At 38.9% G+C, this 21,968-nt stretch overlaps 1 protein-coding gene across 2 annotated transcripts in view; it reads right to left on the reverse strand.

Moving 5' to 3' along the window:
* Window positions 1-21,968, reverse strand: part of yap1 (Yes1 associated transcriptional regulator) — a 42,869-nt gene that overhangs the window by 5,625 nt on the left and 15,276 nt on the right. The window contains exons 4-8 of one of the 2 annotated variants that reach the window (XM_034866607.1): window positions 21,818-21,931; window positions 15,209-15,366; window positions 12,229-12,356; window positions 10,822-10,934; window positions 8,289-8,555 (exon numbers count right to left, since the gene is read on the reverse strand). In XM_034866607.1, the coding sequence (XP_034722498.1) occupies window positions 8,320-8,555; window positions 10,822-10,934; window positions 12,229-12,356; window positions 15,209-15,366; window positions 21,818-21,931 (749 nt within the window). In that variant the 3' untranslated portion in view covers window positions 8,289-8,319. Of the gene's footprint in view, window positions 1-5,801; window positions 8,556-10,821; window positions 10,935-12,228; window positions 12,357-15,208; window positions 15,367-21,817; window positions 21,932-21,968 lie in introns of those variants that run through there. The other variant, XM_034866606.1, reaches the window with a different exon arrangement.

The raw sequence follows: 21,968 nt of genomic DNA on the forward strand, positions 1-21,968 counted from the left end.
TTTGTTATTGTATCATACCATGACTTTTTTTGATGTACTATGCTATAACTTTTTTGATGTACTATACTATGATTTTTTAAATTTTTTTATAATGTACTATACTATGACTTTTTTCAATGTACTATCCTATGACTATTTTCAATGTACTATACTATGACTTTTTTCGATGTACTATACTATGACTTGTTTTTCCCTTTTTTTTGATCTACTATACTATGACTTCTTTTGATTTGCTATACTATGATTTTTTCAATGTACTGTACTATGACTTTTTTTTTATATGCTATACTATGACTTTTTTGATGTACTATACTATGACTTTTTTTGATGTACTACACTATTACTGTTTTTGATGTACTATATAATGACTATTTCGATGTACTATACTTTGACTTTTTGTAACTTTATTTCGATGTACTATACTATGACTTTCTTTGATGTACTATACAATGACTTTTTTTGATGTACTAAACTATGACTTTTTTTGATGTACTACACTATGACTGTTTTTGACGTACTATACTATGACATTTTCACGTACTACACTATGACTTGTTTTTACTTTTTTTCGATGTACTATACTATGACTTTTTTTTGATGTACTACACTATTACTGTTTTCGATGTACTATACAATGACTATTTCGATGTACTATACTTTGACTTTTTGTAACTTTATTTCGATGTACTATACTATGACTTTTTTCGATGTACTATCCTATGACTTTTTTCGATGTACTATACAATGACTTTTTTTCGATGTACTAAACTATGACTTTTAAAAAAATATTTTCGATGTACTATACTATGACATTTTCATGTACTACACTATGACTTGTTTTTACTTTTTTTCGATGTACTATACTATGACTTTTTTCGATGTACTATACTATGACTTTTTCGATGTACTATACTATGACTTCTTTTTACTTTTTTTTGATCTACTACACTATTACTGTTTTCGATGTACTATACTATGACTTTTTGTAACTTTATTTCGATGTACTATACTATGACTTTTTTCGATTTACTGTCCTATGACTTTTTTCGATGTACTATACTATGACTTTTTTTCGATTTACTAAACTATGACTTTTTTAAAATTATTTTCGATGTACTATACTATGACTTTTTTTTATGTACTACACTATGACTGTTTTTGACGTACTATACTATGACATTTTCATGTGCTACACTATGACTTGTTTTTACTTTTTTTCGATGTACTATACTATGACTTTTTTCGATGTACTATACTATGACTTTTTTTGATGTATTTCACTATGACTGTTTTCAACGTACTATACTATGACTTTTTTATGTTCTATACTATGACTTTTTTTTACTTTTTTTCGATGTACTATACTATTACTTTTTTTTATGTACTGTACTATGACTTTTTTTCGATGTACTATACCATGACTTTTTCCGATGTAATATACTAGGACTTTTTTTATTTTTTATAATGTACTATACGATGACTTTTTTCGGTGTACTATACTATGACTTTTTTCGATGTACTATCCTATGATTTTTTTCGATGTACTATACTATGAATTTTTTACATGTACTATCCTATGACTTTTTTCGATGTACTGTACCATGAGTTTTTTTAAGGTACTACACTATGACTGTTTTTGATATACTATACTATGACTTTTTTCGATGTATTGTACTATGACTTTTTGTTATTGTACCATACCATGACTTTTTCAATGTACTATACAAAGACTTTTATCGATGGACTATTCTATGATTTTTTTTTGATGTGCTATACTATGACTTTTTTCGATGTAACATCCTATGACTTTTTTTGATGTACTATACTATGACTTTTTTTTGATGAACTATACTATGACTTTTTTCAATGTACTACACTATTACTGTTTTCGATGTACTATACAATGACTTTTTCGATGTACTATACTATGACTTTTTTCGATGTACTATCCTATAACTTTTTTCAATGTACTATACTATGACTTTTTTTCGATGTACTAGACTATGACTTTTTTCGATGTACTATCCTATAACTTTTTTCAATTTACTATACTATGACTTTTTTTCAATGTACTAAACTATGACTTTTTAAAAAATGTTTTCGATGTACTATACTATGACTTTTTTAATGTACTACACTATGACTTGTTTTTACTGTTTTTTGATGTACTATACTATGACTTTTTTTGATGTCCTATCCTATGACTTTTTTCAATGTACTATACTATAACTTTTTTCGATGTATTACACTATGACTGTTTTCAAGGTACTATACTATGACTTTTTTTTAAAGTGCTATACTATGACTTTTTTTGATGTAAAATCCTATGACTTTTTTTGATGTACTATACTATGACTTTTTTTTGATGTACTATACAATGACTTTTTCGATGTACTATACTATGACTTTTTTTCGATGTACTAAACTATGACTTTTTTAAAAATATTTTCGATATACTACACTATGACTTTTTTCTATGTTATACACTATGACTGTTTTTGACGTACTATACTATGACATTTTCATGTACTACACTATGACCTGATTTTACTTTTTTTCGATGTACTATACTATGACTTTTTTCGATGTACTATATTATGACTTTTTTCGATGTATTACACTTACTGTTTTCTATGTACTATACAATTACTTTTTTATGTACAATACTAGGACTTTTTTAACTTTTTTTCGATGTACTATACTATTACTTTTTTTGATGTGCTATACTATGACTATTTTCGATTTAACATACTATGAATTTTTTCAATGTACTATACAAAGACTTTTTTCGATGTACTATCCTATGACTGTTTTCGATGTACTATACTACGAATGTTTTCGATGTACTACACAAAGACTTTTTCGATGTACTATACTACGAATGTTTTCGATGTACTACACAAAGACTTTTTCGATGGACTAAACTATGACTTTTTTTCAATGTACTATACTATGACTTTTTTGATGTACTATACCATGACTTTTTTAAAACTTTTTTTCAATGTACTATACTATGACTTTTTTCGATGTACTATACTATGACTTTTTTCGATGTACTATCCTATGACTTTTTTTATGTATTGTACTATGACTTTTTTTTATGTACCATACCATGACTTTTTTCGATGTACTATGCTATGACTGTTTTCAGTGTACTATACAAAGACCTTTTTTATGTACTATACTATGACTTGTTTTTACTTTTTTTGATTTACTATACTATGACTTTTTTCGATGTACTATCCTATGACTTTTTTCGATGTGCTGAACTATGACTTTTTTTGATGTACTACACTATGACTGTTTATGATGTACTATACAAAGGCTTTTTTTGATGTACTATACTACGACTGTTTTCGAAGTACTATACAAAGATCTTTTTCGATGTACTATACTATCACTGTTTTTTGATGTACTATCAGTACTATACTATGACTTTTTTCGATGTACTATAAAACTATGACTTTCTTTACAATTTTTCAATGTACTAAACTATGACTGTTTTTTGATGTACTATACTATGTTTTTTTTTTATATACTATACCACGTTTTTTTTTTTGATGTAATACACAAAGACTTTTTCGATGTACTATACTATGACTGTTTTTCGATGTACTATCCTATGACCTTTTTCGATGTACAATACTATGACTTTTTTTGATGTACTATACTATGACTTTATTTTTAGCTATAGCTGTTTATCATTTTTTGGACATACTGTACTATGACTTTTTTCAGTGGGCTATGCTATGAATCTTTTCTTCACACTATACTAAGTTTTTTTTGTCACAATGATGTGTATCACTTATTTTTACATACTATACTATGACTTTTTATGACTTTTTCAACACACTATACCATGACTTTTCTTGACATACTGTACTATGACTTTAGCATTTATGACTTTTTTGACATACTATGCCATAACATTTTATGAATATTTTAAATTACTATAGTAAGACTTTTTTCTTAATACTATACTCTGACTATCATTTTTTTCAACATACTGTGGTATGACGTTTTTCTTCAAACTGACTATCATTCTTTGATGTGCTATAATTTGACTTTTTCACACTTTTTTCTGCATTATGAGGTTTTTTTAGATATTATCACTACCATATGCCATACGTTTTTCAACATAAAAGTCAAATTTATGACAATGTGACTGACTTTTTTTATCACTTTTTTCTACATACTATACTAAGACCTTTTTGTCAATCTGTAATATGACTTTTTTTGCTATACTGTTAATTTTTACAACTTTTTAATAACTTATTTTGACATATAACGTTATCGACATGTAATAATAATAAAACAAGACCACAAACATTTTTGCAGGAGAAACTTATACTACCAATGCTTCCACTGGGGAATTAGCTCAAATGGTAGAGAGCTATCTTCGCATGTGAGAGGTAGTGGGATCAATGCCCTCATTCTCCAGAGAGTGTTTCATTCTCCAGAGAGTTGCATTATCAGAAAAATAGTCATATTACTTGTATGCTGGGAAGAGCCAAAATGTCATAGTATGTCAAGAAAGGTGTCAAGGAAGTCATAGTATAGCACGTTGAAAAATGTCATGAAAAGTGACACCTATTTATCATGAAGAAAGTAAACTATTACTTTTTATGACTTTATCTCACGACTGAGAGAGTTTTGTGTTCTCCTGTGTGTTTGACTTGGGACCCAAATGTAACTAAACCCTGTAACTGTTTGTTGGTTTCTGGATGTTTTCAACCACATCCCGGACCTGGTTTACTTGAAGAAGAGATTGATGTTCTAGGCTGTTAAAACCAACAATGTCAATACTATCACTTCATAATCAGTTTGTTCAACATACTATACCATAACTTCTCATGACTTTCGTAACATACTATACTGTGAATTTTCTTGGCATATTGTGCTATGACTTTTTTGACATACTATACAATGACTTGTATGACTTTTTCGACATAATATGTTATGACATTTCATGATTTTTTTGTCATACTATACCATGACTTTTCTTTATATACTTTACTCTGACTGTAGAATTCATGACTTTTTTGATGTACTATACTATGACCTTTTTTGACATAATATACTATGACTTTGTATGACTATTTTGACATTTTCTTATACTACACAATGACACATTTCAACTACTACAGGTTAAGTAGTTTAATCTTTTCACATTTTATAAATTCATCATATTTTTTGTTTGTAAAAAAAAAAGAAAACAAATTGAATACAGTATTTCCCTCTGATTTGCGGAATCGATTAACTAGTGGAGTATAAGAAAATAAAAAAAATAAAATGTAAAGTAGGGAAGTGATAGTACCTCTATTTATCTTTATAAATGTATTTAAGAACAGAACTCGAATATACTGTACATGATCAATCGCTGATTTGGAACATTGTTTACTACCACCTAGTGGTCATAGTGAGAAACTGCAACACATAATAAGCCTTTCCGGTGAATAGTTTCAAAATTAAACGTCATAAATGGAATAGATTAAAAAAAGTGTAGTTTTCTCATCGTGGTGATCACAGCTAAAGACAAAATACTGCATAGACTAACTCTGTTGGCAATTTTTGTATGCTATATGCTTAAATCTGCATTGCCATGTGATTTATTGATATGCACCATGTCATGATGTCGGTTAGCATTCTTTCAGAAGTTTCAAAGTTATTCTATTAAATCTACATTTGATGTAAAAATGAGAACCAGCTATTCATTCAAAGCTTTTAGGGTAGGTACAAACAAGAATATCCTATGTGTGTATATTTAGAATGATGAAATACAATACCACACAAGGAAAATATTACCACAAAGTATATGCTTTATTTCAGGCCAATTTCAAAGTATCATATGAAGCAAGATATAATGTAACAGAATTTATTGTTCTAAAACACATGCACATACCTATCAAAAAAAAATGAACAGATCATTACTGAATATAAATTCATTTCATGTGCATTTAGAAAAATCTAAATACAAAAATCCTTTAACTTGTGTGATTAGTTCTACTGTTACAATGACGGTCAGTAGCTAATACGCTCTGACAGTTACACACTAAGTAAGCATAAAATCAGGTTTGTGTGACAAAATGCGTCATAGCATCAAAATGAAAACTCTGTAGCTGTGCAATACAAGCACTGTAGTGTACCACTCGTTTTAGTTGCATTGTTCTCACCAACACTGTTTATCCACCGTAAATCCATCAACACATGATTTAAATGATCAATAAAATCAAAACTAAAAACAGGTTTTTCCACACAGAATAAAAAAAAATGTTCATGATCTCTGATCTACAAAAAGAAAATCATTGTTCCATCAAGTTATTAATGCTACCAATGAAGTATTGTTTGGCAACAGAGTCAGGGTGACACCATGCAAGGGCATGCAGTTCCTGCAGTCATGGTGTAAACATGAAAATAATGGGATTATGAGAGAATGGCCAATGTGTTGTCTCCACTGTGGCGCTCAGCAGTTTTATACTCCGAGATAATGTAAACATGGGAATCGCTCGCTTCTCTGTTCTGAAACCTCATCCTTAAAATCTCAGGGTTAGTCACTCATAAACAACCATCTCGTCTAAAAAATAAAAAAGAATCTCTCAGCTAGACCTATTCAGACATGTCCAATAACACTTTAAACCTACACCATTTTCTCATTAGCTTATACAGTGTGTTCATACAGAGGCTGACTGACAAATCAAACCGTGCTGGACTCTGGGAAAATGGAAGCGAAAATAATAAGTGTTAGCGTCATTACAAAAACATCTTTGGAATCTGCCACAACAATTCCGGACTTGAGATAATAACTGATTGTTTCTTAATTACTTCACACACACAAAAATTCAACAATCTGTGTAACTCACCGCTGTCAGTCAAACCCTGGCCTTGACGTGACTCTTAAAACCTGCCTCAACCTGTCCCAGCTGTAGTCTCTAAACCCCTCACCTCAACACACAGCGTCGCACAGAGGGGTTCCGCTCCCTCCTTCGGAAGACAAACACAAGACTGAATTGATAGAAGAGCTGTGGTTTCTGTTTAGCCAAAAGATCTGCCTTTTTGGTTCATGTTTAGGAAATATAGTCAAAGCTGCATGTGATCAACAAATAGACAATAACACTAATATGTATATAGTAAATCACAGAGACAAGAAGAAAATCAGCTAAATGGTTAAAAAGGCCTAACTGAAGCGTTCTGTCTTGGCAGACTTCATCATTTGTGAAGCGTTGTGCTGTGATAACAGTCGACCCGGTTAAAAATGCATTAAAAACAATAGGCAAAATGCCATTTGATCTAAGCTATCATAGATATGTACTAACCTAAAAAATAAAAGAATACTATTAAAGATAAAACAAAGGATGAATCATGAATTAGGCTTCGATAAGACTGAAATACTTAGGGTTTAAAAAAAAACTAAACAGAAATCCCTAAATCCCCTCATAATGTGTTTATGAAACAAAAATACAATTTTGAGTATTGAAAAATAGATTGAGGAAAGTGTGGCTGATGTAAATGAATACAGCCTAATGCTTATTGCTGCGTTACAGAAACTTTATAATTGTTCGAGTTGCGTCTCACAAAATACAACCGAAGGCACTTGATCTATCAAAGGTTTAACTTAGACTTGCTGGCACAGCCAAGCAGCAATGTAATCGGTCCCCAGGCTCCACCCTTACCCCCCCACCCACCCCACCCACTCACCCAGCAAAGCTAACGCGTTCAAACCGGGCCTCACGTTACCTTTACTCCAAATCAGTATTGTTCTTTATGCTTCAAATACATCATTTTTGGTTGGACAGGCTCGTTGAAAACACAAAAAAAGAAGAATAAAAACATACAAGGCCATATAAAGCTTATTAAGCTAGATGCATTAGTCCCAAATGCAGTTATGTGGAGCTGCTTTATGCTATGTTGCAAGAAAAACAGGCACCAGAGCCTCCGGGTGATGTCTGCTGATGGCAGCCCTTGCGGGCGAGTGCATGCACTAGCTGAGCTCAGCTATGAGGGGAGACCAGGGGGAAGGAGCGACCCCTGCTCTAGGGAAAGATGCCCTAGAATCACGGACAGACCTGTGAAAAATTTGGGGACCCTTGTGTAATTGTCTGTTCATGGGCCAGCCTTGAAGACACAGACAAAATAAAGAGATAACACACCAGAGAAAAAGAAAAGAACAACACTGCCTCAGAAGAGCTTGGCCTTACACGCTGAGCCAGAAACAGAAGTCCAGAGAGGCTTGCTGAAATGTCTTGTTTAAAAGCATCTGTGGCTCCTTCACAGAGTAGAGCAGAGTGTGGTGAGGAGTACGGCGCGCCCTGCTCAGATCTTCTATAACCACGTGAGGAAGCTCTCCTTGTCAATCTTGGTAGCTGCCAGCACTGTCTCCATGTCATTGAGGATGTCGGAGCTCAGGGCCTCCTGGAGACTGGGCATCAGCTCTTCGCCCTCCACCGCCATGCTCTCACTCTCCAGGGTGCCTAGGTCCACGTCTGTTCCCGGGATGGCGTCCAGGTAGTCGGGGAAACGACTGGGCTGTGTTGCCATGGAGGGTGGGAGAGAGTCCCCTAGCAAACAGGAAGAAAATAAAGAAGTCATTAAAACGATTTGACTAAGCAAGCATGTTTAAAGATAAGGACAATGGAGTCGAAGCACCGCTGGGTATACAGCCACTGTGCTGATTGCAGTAGAACACATGTTGTTTACAGACGGGAGAGCCCCTGTGGTTGTTTCTATGTAGGCCAAGTTGCAGAACATAAAAATGCCACCCGCACAAAATGGTTATTATACTACGGCATTACAAACGGGACATTTGGAAGTCATGGTGTTAGAAGTGGTTGAAAAGGACATTAGAGGAGAAGACCGCATAAAACAAAACCCCCACTAAAATAAGACTACTCCAATGCAAGACTTTTTGGATTGTACAACTGAAAAAGACTAAATACCCCAGCCTCAACGATGAGATAGACTTTTCTCCTTTTCTGTGAAATATCACTTTGGGAAAAGAATTGTATTACATATATGGAACTCTTCATTTGTAACCCCTGCCCTCATCTTATCCTCTCTCTCTCCTATTAGTACAAGCATTTTGTGAGAAAAAAAAAGGTGAATCTCCCACAAATCTGAAAAGTGTTTATTCCTTAGAAAGGTCTCCTCTATAACATACGGTATGGGAAGAAATCCAAGTGGTGGAAAGCATTGAAAGCCAACAGGGTCCAAGTTAAAAAAAGGAACACAATTATTTATGAAAATTGGCACATATCTAAGTAGACAATGCCTAATTTGCGTAATTAAACACAAGTTCAGAAAACATGTAATAAAAAATATTAATGTCTTAATGTCAGTAGTCAACCAGGGAAGTTTCACCTTAACATGGGCTGCGATGGGAAATCGGCTTCACAGAGTTCAATATTCTTCAATACTTTCCACCACTTGGATCTCTTAGGACTTTTTATACATTATAGAGGAGACTTATGAGATTTTATCCAACCAACGGGCTTGCAGACAACCCCTCCACTGATTAGGGTAACACAATATAGGTGTGCAAGCCTCTGCTAACAATGACCGTGAAGGAGATACATGTAGTTGCAACACGCTGGTCGTGTTAAATGCATGTTGCCATGGGTTAGGGTTAAAGCAAGGCGTTTTCATTTGGTCTCAAACCCAACAGTGTGCCTTGGATTGTTTTTTTGAAAGAGACTCGCATTTAAGACCAGATTCTTCCCATGCATGGAGCCCTGCACACAATAGAAATAAGCATGTTTTGAAGATTTTGTCAGCTTGGTGCTTTACTGTAAAGACAATAGTTGGAAGTATGTTCCTATTCCTTTTTGTACAGACTGTAATTATGAGCCTCCAAGTGAGTAAAAAAACCTAAACATTACAACGGACTCCTAGTGGTAATTACCAGCAGGAGATTTGGGGGATTTCTGACAGCTACGACATCGCAATATCAACAAGCCAAGGCGGCTAAAAATCGACTAAGTCAAAAGTGCTATTAACACAGCTACAGTTGATTCAGGTTAGTTTTGCATTAAAGCAGTTAATCTGAGCATCTTCTCCCATGTTAACTATGAGAGTAGCTAGAGATGCAGGTAACCATCTATGAATAATAATCCCGTCGATAACAACAGGCTACCCTCCTGTTCCTTCTATTCGACAAACATGACTACAACGTGGTGTCGCACAAAACTAAAAACCAAAACCAATCGCCAACTACAAGCAGGGAGCCGTCATAACGCAGACCACGCTGACGACCTTCACATGCACATCGTATTCTGTTTTTTTCCCTTATTCTGAAAAAGACGATATTCCGACTAAGCTGTTCACATAGCTAATGAAAGCTTTATTCCACTTACATTCCTGTTTCCATGCAGCCGTGCAAAACAGACCTTTTTCAGTGTTTTTCTTGTTCGACCGTGCAAACAAAGCCGCCCTCTTTCATTGCTTCAACCTTCTAGAAAAGGTCGGCTTTGCGATGTTTTCCACAAAAGTACTTCGTAGTGATAAAGTAGGTAGCTTTTATTTTAGGAAACATCTCTACCCGCAGCCGTGCAAACTGTTGAGAGCTGACTGCAAGCCGTAAACAGACTAGAGGCCGTAAACTGAGGCAAAAACCCTGATTAGGACGCACATTCTGAATGTGCAATACATGTCAAAAGAATGCCTCTAAAACCTGAATAATACCAGAACTTACCATATGATTTTATTAAGAAATGCTATATTCAAAATATCCAAATAGATAATGTTGTTTGCATGATCTGTATTAAATGTAGTGTTTGTAGTATGTAAATGTAGTGACTGTGTGACGTGTGATTATGTTTCCAGCCTCACCTGTGTCCATCTCGTCCACACTGTTGAGGAAGTCATCCGGAGTGCGAGGGACGCTGTAGCTGCTCATACTCAAGCCGCTGTCTGTGCTCTCGTCCCTGGAGTGGTAGGTCCCGCTGAAACATGCAAAAACAAAGAAATCTGGGTTACAAACTCCACACAATGGCTAATAAACATCCCCATTCCCATCAGACCAAAAGAAAATAAAAAGCTTTTTGTCTGTGGATGACCTTAATGACCCACACTGAACTACTTTGAAAGTGAACTACGTGAATCTAATTAACTGATCCAACAATGCGAACACACTCCGTTATTAAAAGCACACAGGCTGAAAAGTAACAGTGTGGCCTTAATTCCCTTCTGCACACATCCAAGTTTCAGCAGTTCTGTTTAACGACTGTGGTGACCGAGCTTTCCTGTTCTCATCCTCTACTGCAGAATATGGCAAAAAGAGCAACGGTGAACGGGGCAACAGAGAGACAAAGAGGCAGAGAGAAGACATTTGACAAGCCTATACTAATTAGCAGAGGAAAAATATGTAGGCAGAGTATGGCGGAGGCAGGATGAATGAGGCCATTGTGAGAGGAGGGGAGGAGGGGAGATTAGGTTGGCCCGTCTACTGACTGGACCACATGTTCTCATGGCCTGCTTGCTATTCAGCCCTTTCCTCACTTCATCCGCTCACAGAAGAACTAGAGCTTGAACTGCTAGCAATGATTTCCCAGAATGCCATGGAGCAGCATTCACCAATAGTGAGAAAAACTTCCTGTCCCATTCAAAATTAACACTTGATACAGTAATACTTTTTAATATAAAACTGAGCATGTGTTGTTGCTGCCCTCCTCTTATTTCACTTTAAGTATATTAGTTAAGGCGTTGTGTGTATTTCTTATATATTTCTTACTCGTCAGAACTACTCCTCATGGTTTTAAAATTTCCCCCGGGGATGTATGAAGTTATTTGAATTTAATTTATTGATCTCGCAGCCATTTTTTTTAGTCTAGTGTCAGTCCATGGGGTAGTTTTGTGTCTTCACTACTTGAATTGTGGAAGTTGTCCATCCCCAGTTTGAATACAAGTGTTGTTTTCTTAAAGTTTATTTCACAGGTTACATCACAATTAGGGTTGGGATTGCCTTTATTGCAGCAGTTGGACACCAGAGGTCCTCAGAGTGCAGTGAACCCCAGGACAGAGCTGCTGGTGTGAATGTGACATTACCATGTGAGGAGGGTTAAGAGCCCCCCCCCCCGAGACTGGCATTCTGTTTTTAGTAGAGGAGCTCTCGCCACTGCTCAAAGGGCCGAGTCTGACGAGCCAAAGTGCCTCGCCAAGCGCGCCTCGGTGTGAGCCGTGTTGTACGTTCGCTCCACATACACAACTAAACACTCCTGGGCTCTGTATGGAACCAACCTGTTGAGGAATGGGTCAGAGCTGTTGGTGGTCATGGTCCGGGCATCCTGGGCCATGGGGGAGGACACAGGGTTTGTGCTGCCATCTTGATCCATGCTGGTTGGCAGCTGATTCCTTATAGCGAGCTCCTGTGGACGATAAAGCACCAAACCCATGAGCAACACAATGGAACCCACACCTAACCCCAGAAGCTAAATATACACCGGTTCATTTACCAACTGTCTTTTAGCCCTGCTGCTCTGCTGTCGCTGCAGAAAATGTTAAATTAAGGACTTACGCACAGATGGCGCTCTCCATTTCTGCCCATACAGAGTGTCAAATTACATGAGGGGCCGACAACAGTTGGAGACAATTGTGTTCGACACATGCTCGGATCATGCTCTGATCAGATAAGGCTACGGATATGAAGTCATGCTGTTCTTTTTCACCTCCTTCCCGTAAACGTACTCACAGGAAGGAGGACCATTTTGAGATCTCATTCAATGTTTAGAGTCACAGGCGACACAGAGGCAACCAATAGGTTGTTAAAGAAATGGATCCTATTTGAGGCAAAAAGATGGATAATAACGTATATCGTTTTTGTTTTTTCATCCTTTTGTTTTTATTTCCGCTATGCTCGCAGCAGTGCTTTCCTCCTCCAACATTTATCCCAGAATCCCATGCGCACATGTAAACAATCTGGTTTTGATTTAGAGGGAATATGAGGGCTGTGTACTGTAAACAACCTTTATGGTTTTATTGGCTTGCTCTTTTTGTGCGTGACTGAGCAGCGTCAGCACTGGACTGCCACCAGCAAGTTGCATACATCGCCAGCCGTTCTTCATCACATTTCTGCCATGTGGAAGCCATTTGGGTGTGGCAAGTATTGCCCCAAAGCTGAACTCCCTACATAAAGCATATAGCTTGCACGATTGCAAAATGTCCTGCTGTACTCATGCTCTCACATATTTGCAAACACAGAATGGTCTCCGTATTCCGAACATTTTGTATCTGAGAAGTTACAGGAATTAGGCGTTTACTGGAACATACAGTAGTCTATGTAGCCTGTAGCGCTTGAAATGTATCCCGTCTGGTCTGCAATTCCATCCCCCCCTTTTATTATTTTCCATTAAACTCACTAGTGAATATGTGTGTCTGGAGTTTGGATAACTGAGCTGCTCATGTGTCATCAACTTTGTGTTTTCTTTGCATCATTTATTAATTCCATAACTTTTTCTACATATGCATGCACACAAACCAGTAGAAATTTACCTAAGAAGGCAGGGAATAAAAAAATTCATGCACTGATATAACCTAGTTACTGTACAACCGTTGTTTAAAACCCACAAACAAAGGCGTGTCACAATTCGAAATGAGTTTAAGGAGCTTGGCCTGGCTAAGAAATCAGGATTCTCCTGCAAAAATCTATGTTTTATAACCATGTTTCTCTTAATCCCTTACCCTGTTATGCAAACCAGATTTCTCCCTCACATAACCTTTCAGAAAGTCGAAGATAGCCAGGTTACTCAAAGGATCATTTTGGTATTTTCTAACATAGACCCTATTTTCCCAGGCATCTGTGTCTAAGTGACTAATGTGAGCTAAAATCTTTGAAATTGGTCCAGTGTCGAGTGAGAATGCTGTAACTGGCAGCTGCGAAGCTGACTGCAATGTAACCTCTAGCCGCAAATGTGCATCGTTAATTTTGTCCACTTTACGTGCTGTTTTTGCCACTGACAGGCAGGATCAGGTTGTTATTCTTAGTGTCTGGCAACATTATGGGAAGGATTTCTACAGAGATAGAACTTTCTTTAATGGGTTTGTTTAACCAGAAACAGCAAAGAAATCTGCATTTAAACACACTACTTGTAGCGTGTATAGAGCCAGCATATTTTCACATGTTAACGGGGGAATTAAGGTTTTGTTTCAACCAGACCAGAGGGGTGATTGTTGGAACAGTGGAAGACAAACCAAGATGGGTTTTGATGGTTTTATTTAGTTTAGATTTTCTGGGTTTCATGTTAAACAGAACTTACTCTTTAAGAAAAAGTCAACCTCTGTACAGATCCTGTCCATAATGTTGTCAGACACTATTTATAATCTGAGCATATCTGTGGCAAAACAAACCCTTTTACTGGAGGTAAATTGAAGATGCACAATTCAGGCTTAATACTGAACCAATTTTAAATATTGTTGTTCCCATCAGTCACTTAGACACAAATACATCTGAAAAAAGGTTAAGCAATACCAAAGTTACGCTTTCAGCATGCAGTGCATGTGTACAGGCCTTTCAGTCAGGACAGTCCAATCATCTCTGGCCCTCTAACGTCTGGTGCATGAACACACTTATGCCACTTCCTACACGGTGAACTTTAAACAACCCACGGGAATGCCATGGTAAACAAAGTCACCAGCACCCTCATTCATAATCATAAAGCTCTGTTTCTGCTAAACTGACACGGCCTTGAGTAAACTACTGCACTCGGTTGCACCACCCTGTGTGGGCGGCACATTGACACATCACAGTTAGGAAGTGATAAAATGACCACGTATGACTCACGGGACATCATCGCAGGGTGGTGTTAACAATAACCATTGATCAAAGGGGCTCAAGATCCACTGCTATACCTATACAATTATGACTCAATTTTAAAGGCCTATCCAAAATGTACATTAGGTTTTATTTATGACATTATCATACAGCTGATGCCCTCATTCCACCAGTTAGAGGTCCAGTGTCTCGTAGTGAAAGTTTTTAACCATTTTAAGATAATTCTTTTGACATTTTAGGCCTTTATTGTTGACAGTACAGCTTAGACATGAAGGGGGAGAGAGAGAGGGGGAATGACATGCAGCAAAGGTTCTCTGTATGTGGCTGTGCGCTCCACTAGGTGAGCTACCAAGGCTACCCTGACCTTGTGATGTTTTTGATACAAGGGAGCTGTTCCTCCACGGGGCCACCGTACATGTCAAAAGAAATGCTTTCACTGTGATTACTGACCTGTGGCCTCTGCCGAAGCAGCTCCTGTTGCTTCAGCCGCAGCCTTTCCTTCTCGATCTGCTGCAGCCTCATCTGGTTGTTGCCTCCCATGATTCCGGGAGGGAGCTGCCCTCCCTGCTTCACTGGAGCACTCTGGGAGATCCTCTGCTGGTTCAGGGCTGCAAAAGAGAAATATAGGAGTTCAAATTTGTTGCTATTTTATAATATTTAGTGCTCATTTTAAACTTCGCATACACAGACACTATAAATGGTACAAATGGGGTGGCTCATTCAGTAGGCGGTCGGGAACCGGAGGGTTGCTGGTTCAATCCCTATATGGACCAAAGTATAGTGGTGGACTGGTAGCTGGAGAGGTGCCAGTTCCCCTCCTGGGCATTGCCAAGGAGCTCTTAAGCAAGGCACCGAACCCCCAACTGCTTGGGGGTCCTTTCCATGGGCAGTTCCCACCCCATTCTGACATCTCTCCGTGTGTGTAAATCAGGCCTGTGTGTAATGTGTGTAATAACTTCGTAAAAATGGTCTACGACTTTGTTCTATCAAAAGAACTTGAGAAGACTAGGAGAAACCGATGGTTCCAGCTTTGTCTTCCTTCTGTAATGTCCAAAACTAACAGCAACATTTCTTTGTGTCACTACACCCGGAGGAGGGCTCAAGCAAACACACGTTTTGAAAGATTTTGGTAAATTCATGTATTTACCAAAAGAATTAAAGGCCTTTTACTCTTTTTCGAACAAACCTTGAGAGCTTGGATTTGTTTTATTGTGACTTTTCTGGTCATAAAAATCTGCTGGGTCTCGATAGGACAGCTTTGTCTTTTGCATCTCCATTCTATGTTATGCTAATAAGCAGCCAGCAGAATATGTTCAGTACTGGATGTATAAATACTACAGATACTGTATGATCTCCAGCAGACTATAAATACACTACCATCTCTGCAACTACACGTTTTAATGCCTGGCTGCATTTAAATGCCTCATAACAAGACTGACAACTTGAGCGTTTTGTAAGTGAGAGCCAGTGCAGCAGGTTGTGTGGTGTGTGAAACAACCCCTGTTCCTGTAAGACCTGATCCCCTCCCACTCACTGACTAAGACAGCCTTTGTTAGTTTTGTACATTGCATCAGTTATGACTTATCCATTCATTGTGCGTTCGGTTTCCTCCGAAACAAATCACAGATTAGGCCTCCTGGTCCGGGCCTGAAGGGTCCAGATATCAGACGGTTGGAAATAGACCTGGATCAGGTTCTGTAAACACTGTCCCACTACCAACTTTAGTTTCAAAGTTCTTTTACCACAACACATGTAATTGGATTGTAGCTAACTACATGTTTACATTATCAGAAGACATGGGTGTGTGTTGAAAACACAGCTGTTCCCCAGTCAAATCTTTGTGATTCTTTACTCATGAATGGGTGGGAATGACAAAAAAACAGGAATATAAAGCAACACAGCAAATGTATGCATGCAAAGTAGGTCACACATTTTATCACTATAGTAAAGAAAGAGACGCAAATGTGCCTGACCACGAGGGGAGGAACAGTAATGTAACCAATGAGGAGGGGTGTTTGCTTATGCGCTTGAAGCACCAACCAAAACAAAGCCTTGACGGGGGAACAATTTTCATTTTCATTTTCTCTGTGCTGTCCTGCCCACCCCGGCACCTTTCTCATCACCATTCAATCACCGTCTGTTTACACTATCTCAGGAGCTGAATGAACCACGGCTCAGGGCTCTCCCTGGGAAGCTCTGGAGGCCCCGCCCTGCCTGCCGTCTACCCCCCTCAATCCCTCCCTCCCTCCCTCCCTCCCTCTCTGTCCCTGCTGCCTCCCCCAACATCCCCACCACAGCACATACTCATGCAGACAAACACACACAGAGTCTCGGAGCCGCCGCCTCTCTCCCACACACATCAACTGAAGCCATGGGAGAGTGTTACTTCTTATCTTTGGCAGATAGTGAGGCCTTTTGTGGCTGGATCACTCCACCATACGGGCACCATTAGCTGTTTCCTAAGGTAGAGGTGCTGCACATGGGCCACGTCAGCCGCTGTAGATCTGCTAAGGCCTGAGCTTTGTAGCAGACGCACATGGAGAAAGATTCCCTGGTACAGACCGATTAGGTGATCCATAAGTTGTCAGCCATTAAATTAATGAACATTTAACCCTCATGTTGTCCTCAGGTCAAATTGACCAGTTTTACTATGTCAATGTTCTTTTTAACTACCTAAAATACGCTTAAAAATACGCTCTTTGGCAAGTACAAATCTCTACTTTCATCAATTTTGGGGCGTCTTATTCAATTTTACAGCCTTTGGAGATTGGAGATGGAAACTGAAGTGTTTTTGAAATAGTATTGAGTAAAAGTTGACATATTCCAGTCTTTGATTATCATAAACATCCATTCCCTTAATTTTAGTCTAAATAATTCCTAATTTCTGCTTTTCTAACTGAAACATTAGGTATAATTTCCAATAAATGAGGTTTATTGACCATAAATCCCCCAAATAACTGTAAAAGTAAAGTTAAGTTAGTGTTAAAATGTCAAAAAAAAGTGACAAACATTGAAAAAAGGGACAAAAGTGTAATAAAAAGTTAAAAGCATTGATTAAAAAGCTTCAACTAAAGAGATGATTTTCAATTTTCGATTTTCATTTTGACGGGAAGACAACACAAGGGTTCATTCATAAATAAACTATTTTGATAACCGTTTGATTGGTTGGAGTCTTTTTTTATGAATAAAAATGGTCTCTGTTTCCAGTTTCTAGTTCCTTCTCTCGTCTGTGACAGTAAACTGAATATCTTTGAGTTGTGGACAAAACAAGACATTTGAGGACGTCAGCTCGGGCTTTTGGAAACACTGATCCCCATTTTTCACCATTTTCTGACATTTTATAAAGCAAACATCTAATGAGCGAATAATCTGCAGATTAATTGACAATGGAAAACCTAATTAGTTGCGGCCCTATACTGTACTCATGTTTTAACGCTAATAGGAAGTCTGACAGGGCAAGAAACCGCAATCAGACATCTAAACCTGTTTGGAAGAGAAAGAAAACCCTTGTAACTTGACTTGTTTTACTTGTTGTAAAATTATCCGCATGAGAAGTTTACAGACTACCAGTTTCATCTTTAATCAAACTTCCCATAACTCTTTCACAACTGGGAATAAAATGCTGGCTTGTTTACAACTGTCTGATCGTTTACCTGCCGGGGTTTCTTGCCCCAACTGACTTTCTTGTATTGATACGTACGGCCATGTTCCCAGATGTAGGCACTCACTATGGTGGGTACAATGTTCCCGTAGCCTATAGAAACCACGGCCAAAACTATGTCAATACAACCGCAGTTGAAATCAAGTGGAATGTTCCTTTAAGGTGGGACTTTTAAAGAAGTGTATGCATTAAAAAAACGAGTAGGACATGTGATACACAACCGTGTGCTGGCGACTGCAGTCTTACAGCTGAGTTTCTACTGAACCACCACGTCAAGGACTCCCCCACACAGACCAAACAGCTAACAGTAACCAATGTTACCGGAGGAAGTATGCACAAACAATGAGCATATCGACGCAGGGAATTACATCTGATAGGAACGAAGGACGGGTTCAGCTCAGGGCCAGAGTGATAGCATGAAAAAGAAGTCCAGGCCCATGTGTGTATGTGTGTGTGTGTGTGTGTGTGGGGGGGGGGGGGGGGGGGGGGGGGGGGGGGGGGGGTTTGGAGGGGGTGGTTAAGACAGCAGCACATATGGGCGGTGATAGCTGGTGGGCCATGCAGATAAGAGACAAGTTAATGCTGTCTGCCTTTTGTCTTCTTCACGCACCCCTGCAACACAACAAGCCAGCAACAGAAGCCCTTATCAAGCGATCACACCGCCGGGCTTATTACACCACCAAGATCACCTGGGGCAGGTACGGTGGAGGGTGTGCCAGCTGTGTGAACTAGTATATGACCAGGGCACAGCTCCTTTGAAGGTTCTGTAAATATGTGTCTGCCATCGATTTAACAAGTTAAGAAATAAAAACAAAAAAGGCCCCTTGGGAAGGTGTTGTGATTTTAGCGTTGAGATAACCAAAGCGGAGAAACAGACAGGATGTGACACAAACACTGTTTTATCATTGTGTACAGCAGCAAGGTCTGAGTAAAGCCAGCAGTCTGTGTTGACCTGACTCGGCTTGGCGAGGAGATGGAAAGAAAACGGAGCCAGCCAGGCCACATCGACAGCGTTCGCCAGCCCGAAGGGGCATTACTTACACAACAGGTTCAAATTGGAAGTTGTGTTGGATTTACCCGTTGAATAGAAGCACTGTTGGGTTATTAAAAAAGGTTTTCAAACTGAAATGCAAAAAATAGCAATGCGATGAGTTTTGTTTTTATCACTTCAGCATCTGTGAAGAAAACCTGGAAGCTTTCCCTTGTTAAAGGGTTAGTGTCTCCAATGAAAAAGTGTCCAAACGAGGGTCAGTGGGGTCAGTGAGTAACGTAAAATAAGTGACATTATTTATGAAATAACAAGTTTTTTGTAATTTTCCAATGCCTGTTGCACCACAATCACAATTCAGTTCACCTGCACAGCATTGACGTCAGCGGGGGCAGAAATCTGTTCTTGCAATCTAGAAAAGAAAATCAGCTGCTAAAAACCAACACTGTCCACATAAATAAACACCTCAAGGGGTGAGTTAGAAGATACGAACTGACCCTTTAAAGTGGCTCACTGCTGCCTCACACTCTGCCAACTTTTTCTGACAGCAGAGGCAGAAAAATCTCACGTGACAAAGAGCTTTCCATTAAGGCGTCAGACTCTGTCTATATGTGCACTCCGGTACCCCGCTAGTATGTTTTCCCCTGCTGTTCCTCTGGACTCGTACATCCAGAAAACAACGGATCCACACAAAGCCCTTTCAAACTCGGCCACAGTGCACTCATGGCCTGTTCGCTGTTCACCACCTCCTTGGATCTTAAAGAGGATGCATGCTTATCCCGTTGGCATTTTCCCTCTGTTCCTCTGTTTTTCTTTCTTCCCCTTTTGCCTTGCCTCTCCCTGCCCCCCCCTCCCCCACCCCAGCTCCCCACTCACATTGGAGTTCCTTGACTGAAAAGGTCTGGAACAGATTAAGAGTTGGACCACAGAATAAAGAGGCCTGGCAGAGATTCAAGTTTGTCTGGAGCTGGAGCAGAATGGGGCTGGGCCTTCACTGGGCCTCACGCAGGGGAAAGCCAGCCGCCAACAGGCCTCAGTTAAAGGCGCTCTGCTGCTTTTCTTCTCAGAGCTCAAATTAGCCTCCATTATCAAAGCAGCTGGCTTAGGATTGGAGACCTACATAGCAGCAGTATAGATGCCTCTGAAGCTGAGCAGCCCATTTCTTTTCACAAATGGGAAAAGAAATATGAGTGGAAATACAATTCAATAGAATCATAAGTTAATATCATTAAGGTTTCCTTCAAGCACCGAGCCACACTTGAAATATCAACTAGCAATCTTTCTAAAATCTAAAAGGAATCAAAAAACTACAAACAACAGCACATTGATAACATAAGTACAGAAAAGATTGTTTCCAATGCGGAACAAAGTTAGGTCTGATGGCACATAATGAGTTAACATGATCTCCTTCTCCCTCTCACTGGCTTTCAGGGGCCCAGCAGCCTTGTGTGTTCAAGACTTAGAAATCTTCAAAGAGCTCTGCCGATCAGAGCCGCCATCTCTTCCCAGCTGCTCCCCTCCCCTTACAACTCTGTTTTGAACTTTCCTGCCTGCCTTCAGAGTGGGACTCACAATTGCTTACGGGGAAAAAAACAAAAAACAACAGGCCCTTTACGTGCACAGGCTTGATAAAAAAAAGTAAAGCTAAGGATAACAGGCTGTGTGCTGATTCACACGTGTTGCCTTTGTGAACCGGGGTGAGCTTCCCTGGGGAATGCTGCTATAATGAAGGGATGGCACCTGAAGCGTGAATGAGTCAGAGTGACATACGCAGGAACCCTTCATCTCTGGAAGTCTTCCTTTGCACAGGAGGATTAGCTCATTCCCATGGCCACAGAGACATATCAACACATGTACCAGGTCCTGTCACTAATTCAACAACCCTGGCCACCGCACACTCAAAGCTAACTGTCAAACCCAAGCTTGGCCTGGGGGATTAATGGCCAACTCAGCTGTTGCTCAAACACTAAAATGGCTGACAAAAGGTTAGGTGTGGATTTGGAACGGGTGGGGGTTCGGTGAAATCGGATTTCAACAACCAATGGCTTGGCTACTCCGTCACTCCGGAACAATGTAGTGTGGTTAAAACGCACAATGAATCACAAAGAACTCTACTATTACAATTGTAATAATACATGCATCATTTCTCTTCACTTTCTTCAAAAGTTAAATAGTTACATGTTATTTGTTTCTGCATTTATTTTTATTTATTACTTTTTAATGTTCAAATATATTTGATGTATGCACCATCAACCAAGGCAAAGTCCTAGTAAGTGCTACTTACCTGGCAATAAATCTTTTTTCTGATTCGGATTACAATGACCCCCGGTTGCCCAATAGTAATCTGTCCTTGTTTAATAAACAGAACATTCGACTTGAGACCACAAATCGCCGTCTATAGCGAACTCACCAAAGCGTGGGTCGAGTCGTGGGTCGAGCCAGGACGTGGTCTTGTTCTTGTGGTTGATGTAGTAAATTTCTCCCTCAGATGTAATAGCTTGTTCCCAGCCCTCAGGGAGAGGACCTGAGGGGTGACAGGGGAAAATAGTGTTGGAGACATG

The sequence above is a fragment of the Etheostoma cragini genome, chromosome 3, assembly GCF_013103735.1.
Source record: "Etheostoma cragini isolate CJK2018 chromosome 3, CSU_Ecrag_1.0, whole genome shotgun sequence".
In the NCBI taxonomy this organism is placed as follows: domain Eukaryota; kingdom Metazoa; phylum Chordata; class Actinopteri; order Perciformes; family Percidae; genus Etheostoma; species Etheostoma cragini.